Below are 11,295 nucleotides of genomic sequence, written 5' to 3'. Positions count from 1 at the left end.
ACATGAAGCTAAACAAAACAATACTAGGAAAGGGCTGAGCAACTTGACTTCTTCCCTTGCTTTCTAGTTGGCAAGCACAAGTCAACTGTGGCCTCTGGCCCTCGGCCCTCTCAGTTCTCCTGCACCATGGTTCCTCCCCAACTGCTATAAATCTGGCTTGATCAGGTCACAAACAAATCTTGCTACCTCTTAACCAATAAACATGATGGCCTGGAAAAGGTTAAGTACTGAAACCCCTCCCTCTTCAGGATGCCAGCTGGGAGGAGCTGAAGGAAATTAAAGTACTTCAGTCCACATCTGACAGAACTTGCCACTGTGCCTGCAACCTTGTCTGAGAGGAAGTAAGGACTGGTGTGAGGAGGGAGCTGCTAGGTGACAAAGGGAAGAGCCCTCAGGATAGGGCTGGGGTTGGGAGTGTGGGATTAGGAAGGAAGAGCTGGGTGGGTGGTGGGTGAGAGAAGTAGGCAGACATGTATTCCTCAGGGAAAGCTGTGTGGAGGGTTGGAGGGAGGGAAGATTGGATGCCTGAGCCCTGTGAGAGCCCAGGGATGTGATTGGGGTCTATTAACTGGCTCCAACTTCCAAGGTTTTATCTGTGCAGCCCTTCTCTGAGGATGGACACTTCTCACACTACAAAGTCCTGTGTGCTCATTCTTCTTGTGGCCCTACTGTGTGCAGAAAGAGGTGAGGTAGAAAATGAGAGAGGGGCAGGAGGGTACAATGGAGATGGAAAAGGGCCTCAGGGTTGTGGGTACACCTACACTTCCATTGTGTGCCCAGTACCCGAGATGTGCTGGGGTCATGGGATTGGGAATGGTCTTGTGGTGGGTGAAGCCTCCTGTACTGGGATGCTTTACTGGGTCTGTAAACCTGCCAGTGCCTGCCTTGCAACAAACAAAATATGCCAGAAGGACTCTTGGAACAAACTACCTATGCCACAAACCTTGGCCACCAGAGCAGCCTGTCCTTAGACTCTACCCTGCTGCCCTGGCCTCCCAGTCAGGACTCTGGCCCATGTGCGCTTAAACTGGCAGAGGCTTCTCTTCCTAACCTGGCAGCCAAGTCAAGTGGTTTGCAATCCTTGATTCTTGGTTGGCATTTGCCTTTTTCTTATGCCCCAGCCCATTTTGTATGAGAGCTGGGTGCTACTCTAAGAGGTCTCAGCTCTCAGATACCCCTAGACTTCTAGTTACATCTGTGTTGCAGGAAGCCTTATGGTGAGCCTCAGTTTGAGCTGCACCCTGGGAAGTTCAGTGCTCTGTCATGCTCCAATACACAGGGTCCACCTCTGCACGTGTAGGGTAGGACAGGTCAGAAGAGGCCTCCCCATCTGGTGGCAGCACTACCTACTTACACACCCACTCACTGCTTCGGCAGACATTTGATATCTATGTCTTCCCAATATGGTGACTTTCTCTCTAATATCTCTTGGGGTGCACGTGTCTCCTATGGAGCTGGCTAGCTAGGACAGCAGTACCGAGCATATTTGAACAATGGTGGCTCTTGGTTCACTTTTGTTTTGGTGGAGGTGACTGTGCAGTAATGTCCTTGCTTTGACCTAGTGGCCAGCAGCTGTGTGCAAATAAAGACATTGGAGAGGAATGTCTGGGCTAGGAATTGCATGTCCTAGCTCTCATGTATTTACTTCTCTCTCAGCTCAGGGACTGCAGTGCTACGAGTGCTATGGAGTGCCAATTGAGACTTCCTGCCCAGCAGTTACCTGCCGCGCCTCTGATGGATTCTGCATTGCTCAAAACATAGAATTGATTGAGGGTAAGTTCCCTGTGACCTATATAAAAAAGGCTGAGGAAGGCTTTGGAGAAAACGTCATGTCTGGGTACTTGTTATGGACCAGGGTTCCCCTACTCCAAATAGAGCTTTTTCTGGAGTTGTAGTGGGACTCCTGAAAAGTGGGGGCTTTTGGGGTTCATGGATGTGCTGGGATGTGGATCATCAAACAGGGCTGCCCATTGCCATGCACAGTGTTCATCATCTCCCTTGGTTACCAGTGCAGTCACGTGATGCTCCTGCCTGTACTTTAGGTCTAGGGTCTCACTGGCTCACTGACAAACCAGGAGAGCTGGAAGCATCTAGTGAGTCTTTGCATATAATGAAGGAATCTGGAGTTTAGGCTAAAGGAATGACTTAGGAATGTTGATATAAAGTAGACCTTAGGACATATCAGATCCTCCAAAGTGCCAGTTTCCAGGCATATGCTCAGATAGACAAGACAGGAACAGCCCCTCCCTGTTTTCCAGTTTCCTGTTCCTGACCACAGCCTGCCTGCCTCCTAGAGAAGGTCTCCTCGATATAACTGCCTGGGGCACTGCAAGAGTCTGAGAGGCTGGTTGCCCTTTCTGCTGTGCCACTGGGTGATCTTGTACTGTGCTGTGTCCTGTGTGTGTGTGTGTGTGTGTGTGTGTGTGTGTGTGTATTTCTATAAGTGTGGGTACTCATGCATGACTTATGTAATGTAATGTATGTAAAGCTAGGAGAACATCCTTAAGTACCATTCTTTAGGCACTGTCTACTTGTTTTATGAAAATGAGTTTTGGTTCTCTTGGAACTGGAATTAGGGATGAATGTAATTAAATCACTCTGTGCAGTATGGAGCCCAAACCGTGGGCTTTTGTAAGAGCAGCAAGCGCTTTTAATTGCTGAGTCATGTCTCCAGTCCCAACCACCTTGTTTATTGAGAAAAGATCTTTCACTGAGACCTAGGATTTGCAAAGTGTGCTGGGGGTGGACAGGAGGGAGTTAGCAGAGAGTTCTCAGGACCTCCTGATTCCCTGCCCCAGCATAGAGATCATGACCAGCACTCCCATGATTGGCTGGCTCTTTACGTGGTTGCTGGGGATTGAACTTGGGTCCTTAGGCTTCCATGTGGCCAGCACTTTACTGACTGAGCTGCTTCCCCAGCACATTGTGTGTAAGAACACCTGTGGACACATGTGTGGATATACATGCACTGGGGAGGTACAGTGTATGGGACCCAGAAGTTGATGGGTATCTTCTGTGACAACTATTTTACTTACTGAGGATACTTCTCACACTGAACCCCAAACTTGCAGGTTGAGCTGGTCTACCTATGACCTTACCTAAGGAATCTCCATCTTTGTCTCCTAAGCACAGAGATACAATTAGGCTACTACCCATGCCTATGTTTTGATGCACTCTAGTGATGGGAACTGGGGTTTTCATGCTTGTGCACACAAGCAGTTGATCCACCAAGCCTCCTTACCAGACCACAGTTTTGATTTTCATCTTGTTTGTTATTTGAAACAGGGTCTCACTCTAACCTCAGGATAGACTACAAGTCCCCATGTAGCCCAGTTTGGGATTGAACTCATAAAAATGCTCCTGCCTCGGTCTTCCAAGTTCTAGGATTGCAAGTCTGACTTCAACATGCCTTACAGACAACTCTGGGACATCCAGGCCTAGTGGCATGTTGCCCAGATATGGGGATGCTCTGTGGCCCCTGCATAAGAAGTGAGTCACTCCCTGATTTCTTGCAGACTCTCAAAGAAGGAAACTAAAGACCCGTCAGTGCCTTTCTTTCTGCCCTGCTGGTGTGCCAATCAGGGATCCTAACATCAGGGAGAGGACTTCCTGTTGCAGCGAAGACCTCTGCAATGCAGCAGTTCCCACTGCAGGTAGCACCTGGACCATGGCAGGGGTGCTTCTGTTCAGCCTGAGCTCAGTCGTCCTGCAGACCTTGCTCTGATGGTCCTTCCAATGACCCCCACCCTTTTCCTTTTATCTTCATGTGCAACCACTCTTTCCTGGAGTCCTCTAGTGACAAATTATATGTTATAGAAGGTCCAATGTGGGGATAGTGTGTGGAACACCCTGTTTCACCTTTATAGCCCCTGCTGGGTAAGTGCCCGACTCCTCTCTAGGGCTTTCAAATCTGTACTTCTTGCAATGCCATTTAGTTGTGGATTTCTATTCTTGGCCCTGGAGGCATGTGGCCAGCACATGCAACAGGCAGTATTCCAAGGTATTATAGTATCACCATCCACACATAAGTATCTGGGGTCCTGCAGGGTTCCCATGTATGCCTGTCAATGACCCCTGTTGAGTCCAATAAAAGCTTTGTTCTCCCAGCCAAAATCTCTGTTTTTCTTATGCTACCCTGAGTCCACAGACTCCTGCCTTGCTAGTTCACATCTCTGGCCTTTCAACAACCCACAGTAGCTCTACCATGTTAGCCAGGTCAGAGTGGGGGACCACTCGGTTTGGGAAGGCTTCAATTAGGAATGATGAAGCAGGAAGAAACCGGGATAAAGAGCACTGTGCTTCATCTGCAGAGGCAAAGTCTCTTGCTGAACCCAGAGCTTGTGGGGTGGCTGGTTAAGACCTCTGTCCTCTGCCTGGTGAGCACTGGTTGGTTGCACTGTTCCTTCTTTATGTAACCTCAGCCACGTTCCTCCCCCTTCTCACCCCCATTGGTGGATAGGAATCCAGGGCCTCATGCGTGTGAAGAAGCATCATCAAGCACACATCAGCACAGGGCACTTCCAAGGAGACCCTGCTTGTGGTGGGGAAGCCCAGGAGATGAGCAATCAAAGGTGGGTAGGGGCTGCCCTGCCCTTCTTTAAGCCCAGAAGTGAAAACCATTTCCTGGCTTTTGGCTTACCTCTCCTGGAATGCCAGAACTCCATGTAGTCCATGTAGTTCACAACCTAGTAATCTTTTCCTGTCTGATGAGCCAGGCTTGGACTGCATTGTTATGTATTTATTTATTACTTTCCTAGACCAGTTCCCTTTAAAACCTTAACCATTGCTTCTAGGTTATGAAATTCATCCTTGTCAGAGATATCCTACGTATTTTACAAAAGCCTAAGTGACTATCTAATCTTTGGACCAGGCCAACCCTGACACCATTAGTCATTACATTCACCTCAATCCAGTTGTTCTTCCTAGATCATTATCTTGAGCATTGTTTCTAAGTCAACAAGAAACCATCTTATGGATGAAGCTATATGTAAAGATTTTCAATGTCAACGTGTCTTAAGCTTTACTGTACTCATGGAGCTGAGTCGATCATTAGCTGCATAATTCTTCGAAATGTGTGCTGTGCTTAATTAAATATGGATAAAATACAATGATCTGGGTCAGACTCAAGAAGTCTTAGCCCAGCACTGGTACTAAAATCAGGCTCTTTGGAGTTTTATTCATACCTCATACTTATTATTATTTTCCCCCAACTATTATGAACTCTATGGAAACACACACACACAGAAACACATACAAACAAACACACACACACGTTGAAAGGAGATTTAATAGATGAGGAGGTTGTAACCCCAAGGCCATCTTGAGTACAGTTTGTGGAAGAATTAGGGCATAGGTTAGAGGTTAAAGCACAGTAAAGCAGTCCTGGCCAAAGTAGTGTCTAACTGAGCACTGTCCAATTCTTCAAGGCCATCTATTGAGTGACAGCTGAAGCCTGAGACCCCAAACCCCCTTTAGTGTTCTAGGAACATCAACTCATGTACAACCAGATCCTTGATCTTGATTGAGAAAGGAATCTGTGGATGGGCCTGAAATTAAAAGCAGAAAAGAAAGGTGCTCAATGAAAGAATAAGTGATACAAGGGAAATGGGTAGGGGTTTCACAAGTATGAGTGGTATAAATGGAGCATTATGTACCATCATAAGAAGGAACCAAATTGCAGACATTTTGAGTGGAGGTCAAATACCAGTTAAATTCCTAAGACCTCCCTAGGTAACTGACATACTGATTGGCAGAGAGACAGGCACATGGTTAATGGATATCCTGATTGACAAGTTGAGACATGAATGCTAGGCACGTTACCCTGACAGTATAAATAAAACATCCAACTAAGGCCTAGGTACATTATTAAGGCCAAGTAACTATTATCTATGTAGCCTGGACACTTGTGCCATTACATATGGTACACATTTCCTTATTTGCTGTTACTAGAAAACTTTCTCATGCTTTGATTGAATGCAGATTCTGTTATATTCAGTTTTGGTGTTTTGGGAAACCATTCACAGCAGAAGTCAATTAGAATTGATTTATATAGTTAGCCACAATAATATTGGACCTGAACCAAACCACCTGGCAGCACTTCCTGCATCTGTGTAAAATCTTTTGTGCTTTTTGCCCCTGGGATGGACGCCAAAATAAGAGAGACACCTGCACCAATATGAGAATTGAAATGGTGACCAAGCCAGCACAGTCAGTCAACAGGGATTCAATGGAGTGAGTGAGGATCAAAAAGAAAAAAAAATAATTAGACAACACTATAACATGACTCCAGCCAGTGTCAACGCTGATGCAGGCTCATTTTCTTAACATCTATTTGTATATCCTTCTAGGTACAGACAAAGAATATGATCAGTTCTTTTTAGTTTTGTTTTGTTTTGTTGTTTTTTGTGTTTGTTCTTTTGTTTTTCGCGACTGGGTTTCTCTGTATAGCTCTGGCTCTCCTGGAACTCACTTTGTTTACCAGGCTGGTCTCGAACTCGAAATCAGTCTGCCTCTGCCTCTTGAGTGCTGGGATTAAAGGCATGCACCGCCAGACTCAGTGGTCAATTCTAAGGCATAAAAAAAGATAGTGAAGAACAAATGAGACAATAATCAAAGTCCCATGGTATTAATGGAAATATCAAGATGATCAACATCTTGAGCCTACTTTCTTGTCCTAGCCCAATGTCAAATTCTTGCCAATATCCTTGAAGCAGCACCAATAGCTCTCCATAATTTGGAATAAGACTTCCATTTTGAGTAGGGGTCAAATAAAGTTTAAGTTCCCAAGACGTTCCTGGAAGGGAGGACATCCAACTAGGCTGAAGGAGACATGTATGTGGATAACTGGCATTGTGGCTGGCAAATTAAAATATCAATGATAGCAGACAATTCACCCAGTAATGCAACAGTCACCTGACTATAGGCAGTAAAGAAAAAAATTCTATTAGAAAACTACAATCTGATCATATAAACATCTATACACAGAGAGAATAAGGTGGACGGTTGTGGCACACGCCTTTAATCCCAGCACTCGGGAAGCAGAGGCAGAGGCAGAGTCAGGCAGATTTCTGAGTTCAAGGCCTGGTCTACAAAGTGAGTTCCAGGACAGCTAGGGCTGTTCAAAATAAAAAAAAAAAAAAAAAAAAACAAAAACAAAAACAAAAACAAAAAACAAAAAACCAAAAATAAAAAAACAAACAAACAAAAAAAGAAAGAATAATTTATCAGTGACCAACAAACAAAAGTCAAAGTTGGGGACCTGCATTACCTGCAAGTTCTTTGATTGTCAGTGCCTGTGAAGATGAACGTTGTGAGCCCATGAGTCAAAGGGAGCACCTAAGGAAGCAAGTCAGAGATGGACAGGGAGAGGGTTGGTCTTGCGATTATTTCCATTCAGCAAGTAGTGTCTGAGCATCTCCTAACACCAGAGATAACCAGATGGCAATCGGGAAGAGCAAAAACATAAACAAAACCAACCAAGGCTTCTTGGCATCATCAGAGCACAGTTATCTCAACACAGCAAGCCCTGATAGCCCAATAAACCATAAAAACAAGACTCTGATTTAAAATCACATCCCATGATAATAGAGTGTTGTGGATAATCTCCTCTCAAATATGCCCCAGCAATGAAAACACAACACAGTTAATTTGATTACATGCTGTGCACATAGATTGGGCAGATCTACTGCTACACAACCATCTTCCACAGCTTATGAGACCCCTTAGAACTTGTGGTTTCTCTAGGCCACGTGCTTCTGCTCTGCTTTTCTTCTTCTTCCTCCTCCTCTGCATCCTCTCCCTCTTCCATTTTCTCCTTCTTCTCTCTCTTACCTTCCACTCCACCTTCCCTTTTATCTGCCCAATCATCACTTCTCCTTTATTTTACAAATTAAGGTGGGAAGTAGGATTACAGAAAATCACCTGAGTTCTAACTCATTCCTTGTTCACAACCCCTCATAGGAGAACAGATTTAACATCAAATATAATTAGCCACAGTGCTATCCACAACAGTAGAGGACTTTAAGAAGGACATAAATAACTCCCTTAAAGAAATACAGGAGAACACAGGTAAACAGCTAGAAGCCCTTAAAGAGGAAACACAACAATCCCTTAAAGAGTTACAGGAAGTTTTTTGCCGGAGCACCTGGGGGAGCCATCTTGGTTCCTGGACCCCTCGGAGACTAGTCTGCACAGGTGAGAGTGTGGACTACAGAAGCTAACAGCTTCTGGGACAGGCAGAAGCCACACAGCTTCTGGGGCAGACCCCAGGTTGGGCTCCAGACATTCAGGCACATTCCCTGCCAGAGGAGAGGTGTCTGCCCCGGCTGGGAGGACTTTGCCAGAGCACCTGGGGGAACCATCTTGGTTCCAGGATCCCTCAGAGACTAGTCGGCGCAGGTGAGAGTGTGGACTACAGAAGCTAACAGCTTATGGGACAGGCAGAAGCCACACATCTTCTGGGGCAGACCCCGTTTCGGGCCTTCATCTTCTGCAAGGAGGCAGGTCCGAACGCCAGATACCTGTGTGCCTTCCCTGCAAGAGGAGAGCTTGCCTGCAGAGAGTACTCTGACCACTGAAACTTGGGAGAGACCTAGTCTCCAAGGTCTGCAGATAGAGGCTAACAGAATCACGGGAGGAACAAGCTCTAACCAGAGACAACTATAACAACTAAATCCAGAGATTACCAGATGGCTAAAGACAAACATGAGAATCTTACTAACAGAAACCAAGACCACGCACCATCATCAGAACCCAGCACTCCCAACTCAGGCAGTCCTGGATACCCCAACACACCCGAAAAGCTAGACCCGGATTTAAAAGCATATCTCATGATGATGGTAGAGGACATCAAGAAGGACTTTAAAAACTCACGTAAAGAAATACAGGAGAACACTGCTAAAGAGGTACAAGTCCTTAAAGAAAAGCAGGAAATCACAACCAAACAGGTAGAAGTCCAAAAAAACAACAACAACAACAAAAAAAAAAAAAAAAAAAAAAAAAAAAAAACAGGAAAACACAACCAAATGGGTTGGGTGATGGAATTGAACAAAACCATACAAGACCTAAACAGGGAAGTAGACACAATAAAGAAAACCCAAAGTGAGGCAACGCTGGAGATAGAAACCCTAGGAAAGAAATCATAGATGGGAGCACGAGCAAAAAAATACAAGAGATGGAAGAGAGAATATCAGGTGCAGAAGATTCCATAGACAACATGGGCACAAGAATCAAATAAAATGCAAAATGCAAAAAGATCCTAAGTCAGAACATCCAAGAAATCTAGGACACAATGAGAAGACCAAACCTACGAATAATAGGAGTAGGTGAGAATGACGATTTTCAACTTAAAGGGCCAGCAAATATCTTCAACAATATTATAGAAGAATACTTTACAAACCTAAAGAAAGAGATGCCCATGAACATACAAGAAGCCTACAGAACACCAAATAGACTGGACCAGAAAAGAAATTCCTCCTGACAGGAAAGAATAATAATCAGAACAACAAATGCACTAAATAAAGATAGAATATTAAAAGCAGTAAGGGAAAAAGGACAAGTAACATATAAAGGCAGGCCTGTGAGAATTACACCAGACTTTTCAACAGAGACAATGAAAGCTGGAAAATCCTTGAGAGATGTTATATAGACACTAAGAGAACACAAATGACAGCAAGGCTACTATACCCAGACAAACTTTCAATTACCATAGATGGAGAAACCAAAGTATTCCATGACAAAACCAAATTTACACAATATCTTTCCACAAATCCAGCCCTTCAAAGCATATTAACAGAAAAAAACCAATACAAGGACGGAAATCACGCCCTAGAAAAAGCAAGAAAGTAATCCCTCAACAAACCAAAAAGAAGACAGCCACAAAAACAGAATGCCAACTCTAACAACAAAAATAAAAGGGAGCAACAATTACTTTTCCTTAATATCTCTTAATATCAATGGACTCAATTCCCCAATAAAAAGACATAGACTAACAGACTGGCTACACAAACAGGAACCAACATTCTGCTGCTTACAGAAAACCCATCTCAGGGAAAAAAACAGACACTGCCTCAGAGTGAAAGGCTGGAAAACAATTTTCCAAACAAATGGTCTGAAGAAAAAGCTGGAGTAGCCATTCTAATATCAAATAAAATCGACTTCCAACCCAAAGTTATCAAAAAAGACAAGGAGGGGCACTTCATACTCATCAAAGGTAAAATCCTCCAAGAGGAACTCTCAGTTATGAATATCTATGCTCCAAATGCAAGGGCACCCACATTCATTAAAGACACTTTAGTAAAGCTCAAAGCACACATTGCACCTCACACAATAATAGTGGGAGACTTCAACACACCACTTTCATCAATGGACAGATCGTGGAAACAGAAATTAAACAGGGACACAGTGAAACTAACAAAAGTTATGAAACAAATGGATTTAACAGATATCTACAGAACATTTTATCCTAAAACAAAAGGATATACCTTCTCTCAGCACCTCACAGGATCTTCTCCAAAATTGACCATATAATTGGTCACAAAACAGGCCTCAGCAGATACAAAAATATTGAAATTGTCCCATGCATCCTATCAGACCACGATGGACTAAGGCTGATCTTCAATAACACTGTAAATAATGGAAAGCCAACATTCACGTGGAAACTGAACAAGACTCTTCTCAATGATACCTTGGTCAAGGAAGAAATGAAGAAAGAAATTAAAGACTTTTTAGAGTTTTATGAAAATGAAGCCACAATGTACCTAAACCTATGGGACACAATGAAAACATTTCTAAGAGGGAAACTCATAGCTCTGAGTGCCTCCAAAAAGAAACTAGAGAGAGCACACACTAGCAGCTTGACAACACATCTAAAAGCTCTAGAAAAAAAGGAAGAAATTTCACCCAAGAGGAGTAGACGGCAGGAAATTATCAAACCCAGGGGCGAAATCAACCAAGTGGAATCAAGAAGAACTATTCAAAGAATTAACCAAAGGAGGTGTTGGTTCTTTGAGAAAATCAACAAGATAGATAAACCCTTAGGTAGACTCACTAGAGGGCACAGGGACAGCATCCTAATTAACAAAATCAGAAATGAAAAGGGAGACATAACAACAGATCCTGAAGAAATCCAAAACACCATCAGATCCTTCTACAAAAGGCTATACTCAACAAAACTGGAAAACCTGGACGAAATGGACAAATTTCTAGACAGATACCAGGTACCAAAGTTAAACCAGGATCAAGTTAACGATCTAAACAGTCCCATATCACCTAAAGAAATAGAAGCAGTCATTAATA

At 43.8% G+C, this 11,295-nt stretch overlaps 1 protein-coding gene and 1 long non-coding RNA gene across 11 annotated transcripts in view; one reads left to right on the top strand and one right to left on the bottom strand.

Annotated features, from left to right (window-relative positions):
- The first annotated feature begins 205 nt into the window (after positions 1-205).
- On the top strand, positions 206-5,108 carry Ly6c1 (lymphocyte antigen 6 complex, locus C1). Of its 7 annotated transcripts, NM_001252056.1 has the most exons (6): positions 289-341; positions 602-684; positions 1,657-1,773; positions 3,516-3,653; positions 4,460-4,571; positions 4,794-5,108. In NM_001252056.1, exons 2-6 carry the CDS (start codon positions 615-617, stop codon positions 4,798-4,800), a joined length of 444 nt encoding a protein of 147 aa, NP_001238985.1. In that variant the 5' UTR covers positions 289-341; positions 602-614; the 3' UTR covers positions 4,801-5,108. The 7 variants fall into 7 exon arrangements, with proteins under 7 accessions (XP_030104218.1, XP_006520584.1, NP_001238985.1 ...); XM_030248358.1 differs by lacking the exons at positions 4,460-4,571; positions 4,794-5,108 and having other exon boundaries at positions 206-341; positions 587-684; positions 3,286-4,106; XM_006520521.4 differs by lacking the exons at positions 4,460-4,571; positions 4,794-5,108 and having other exon boundaries at positions 257-372; positions 3,516-4,106.
- A 132-nt stretch (positions 5,109-5,240) lies between these two features.
- Gm28068 overlaps positions 5,241-11,295 on the bottom strand; it is a 76,955-nt gene continuing 70,900 nt past the window's right edge. For 3 of the 4 annotated variants that reach the window (XR_003951659.1, XR_875427.3, XR_001781693.2), the window contains 3 exons: positions 7,268-7,335; positions 6,470-6,566; positions 5,241-5,546 (listed from right to left, as the gene is read on the bottom strand). This is a non-coding gene — a long non-coding RNA (predicted gene 28068). The remainder of the gene's footprint in view (positions 5,547-6,469; positions 6,567-7,267; positions 7,336-11,295) is intronic. The other variant, XR_384186.4, reaches the window with a different exon arrangement.

This window comes from Mus musculus, chromosome 15 (assembly GCF_000001635.26).
Source record: "Mus musculus strain C57BL/6J chromosome 15, GRCm38.p6 C57BL/6J".
Lineage (NCBI taxonomy): Eukaryota > Metazoa > Chordata > Mammalia > Rodentia > Muridae > Mus > Mus musculus.
This window is presented reverse-complemented; position numbering and strand designations above follow the sequence as displayed.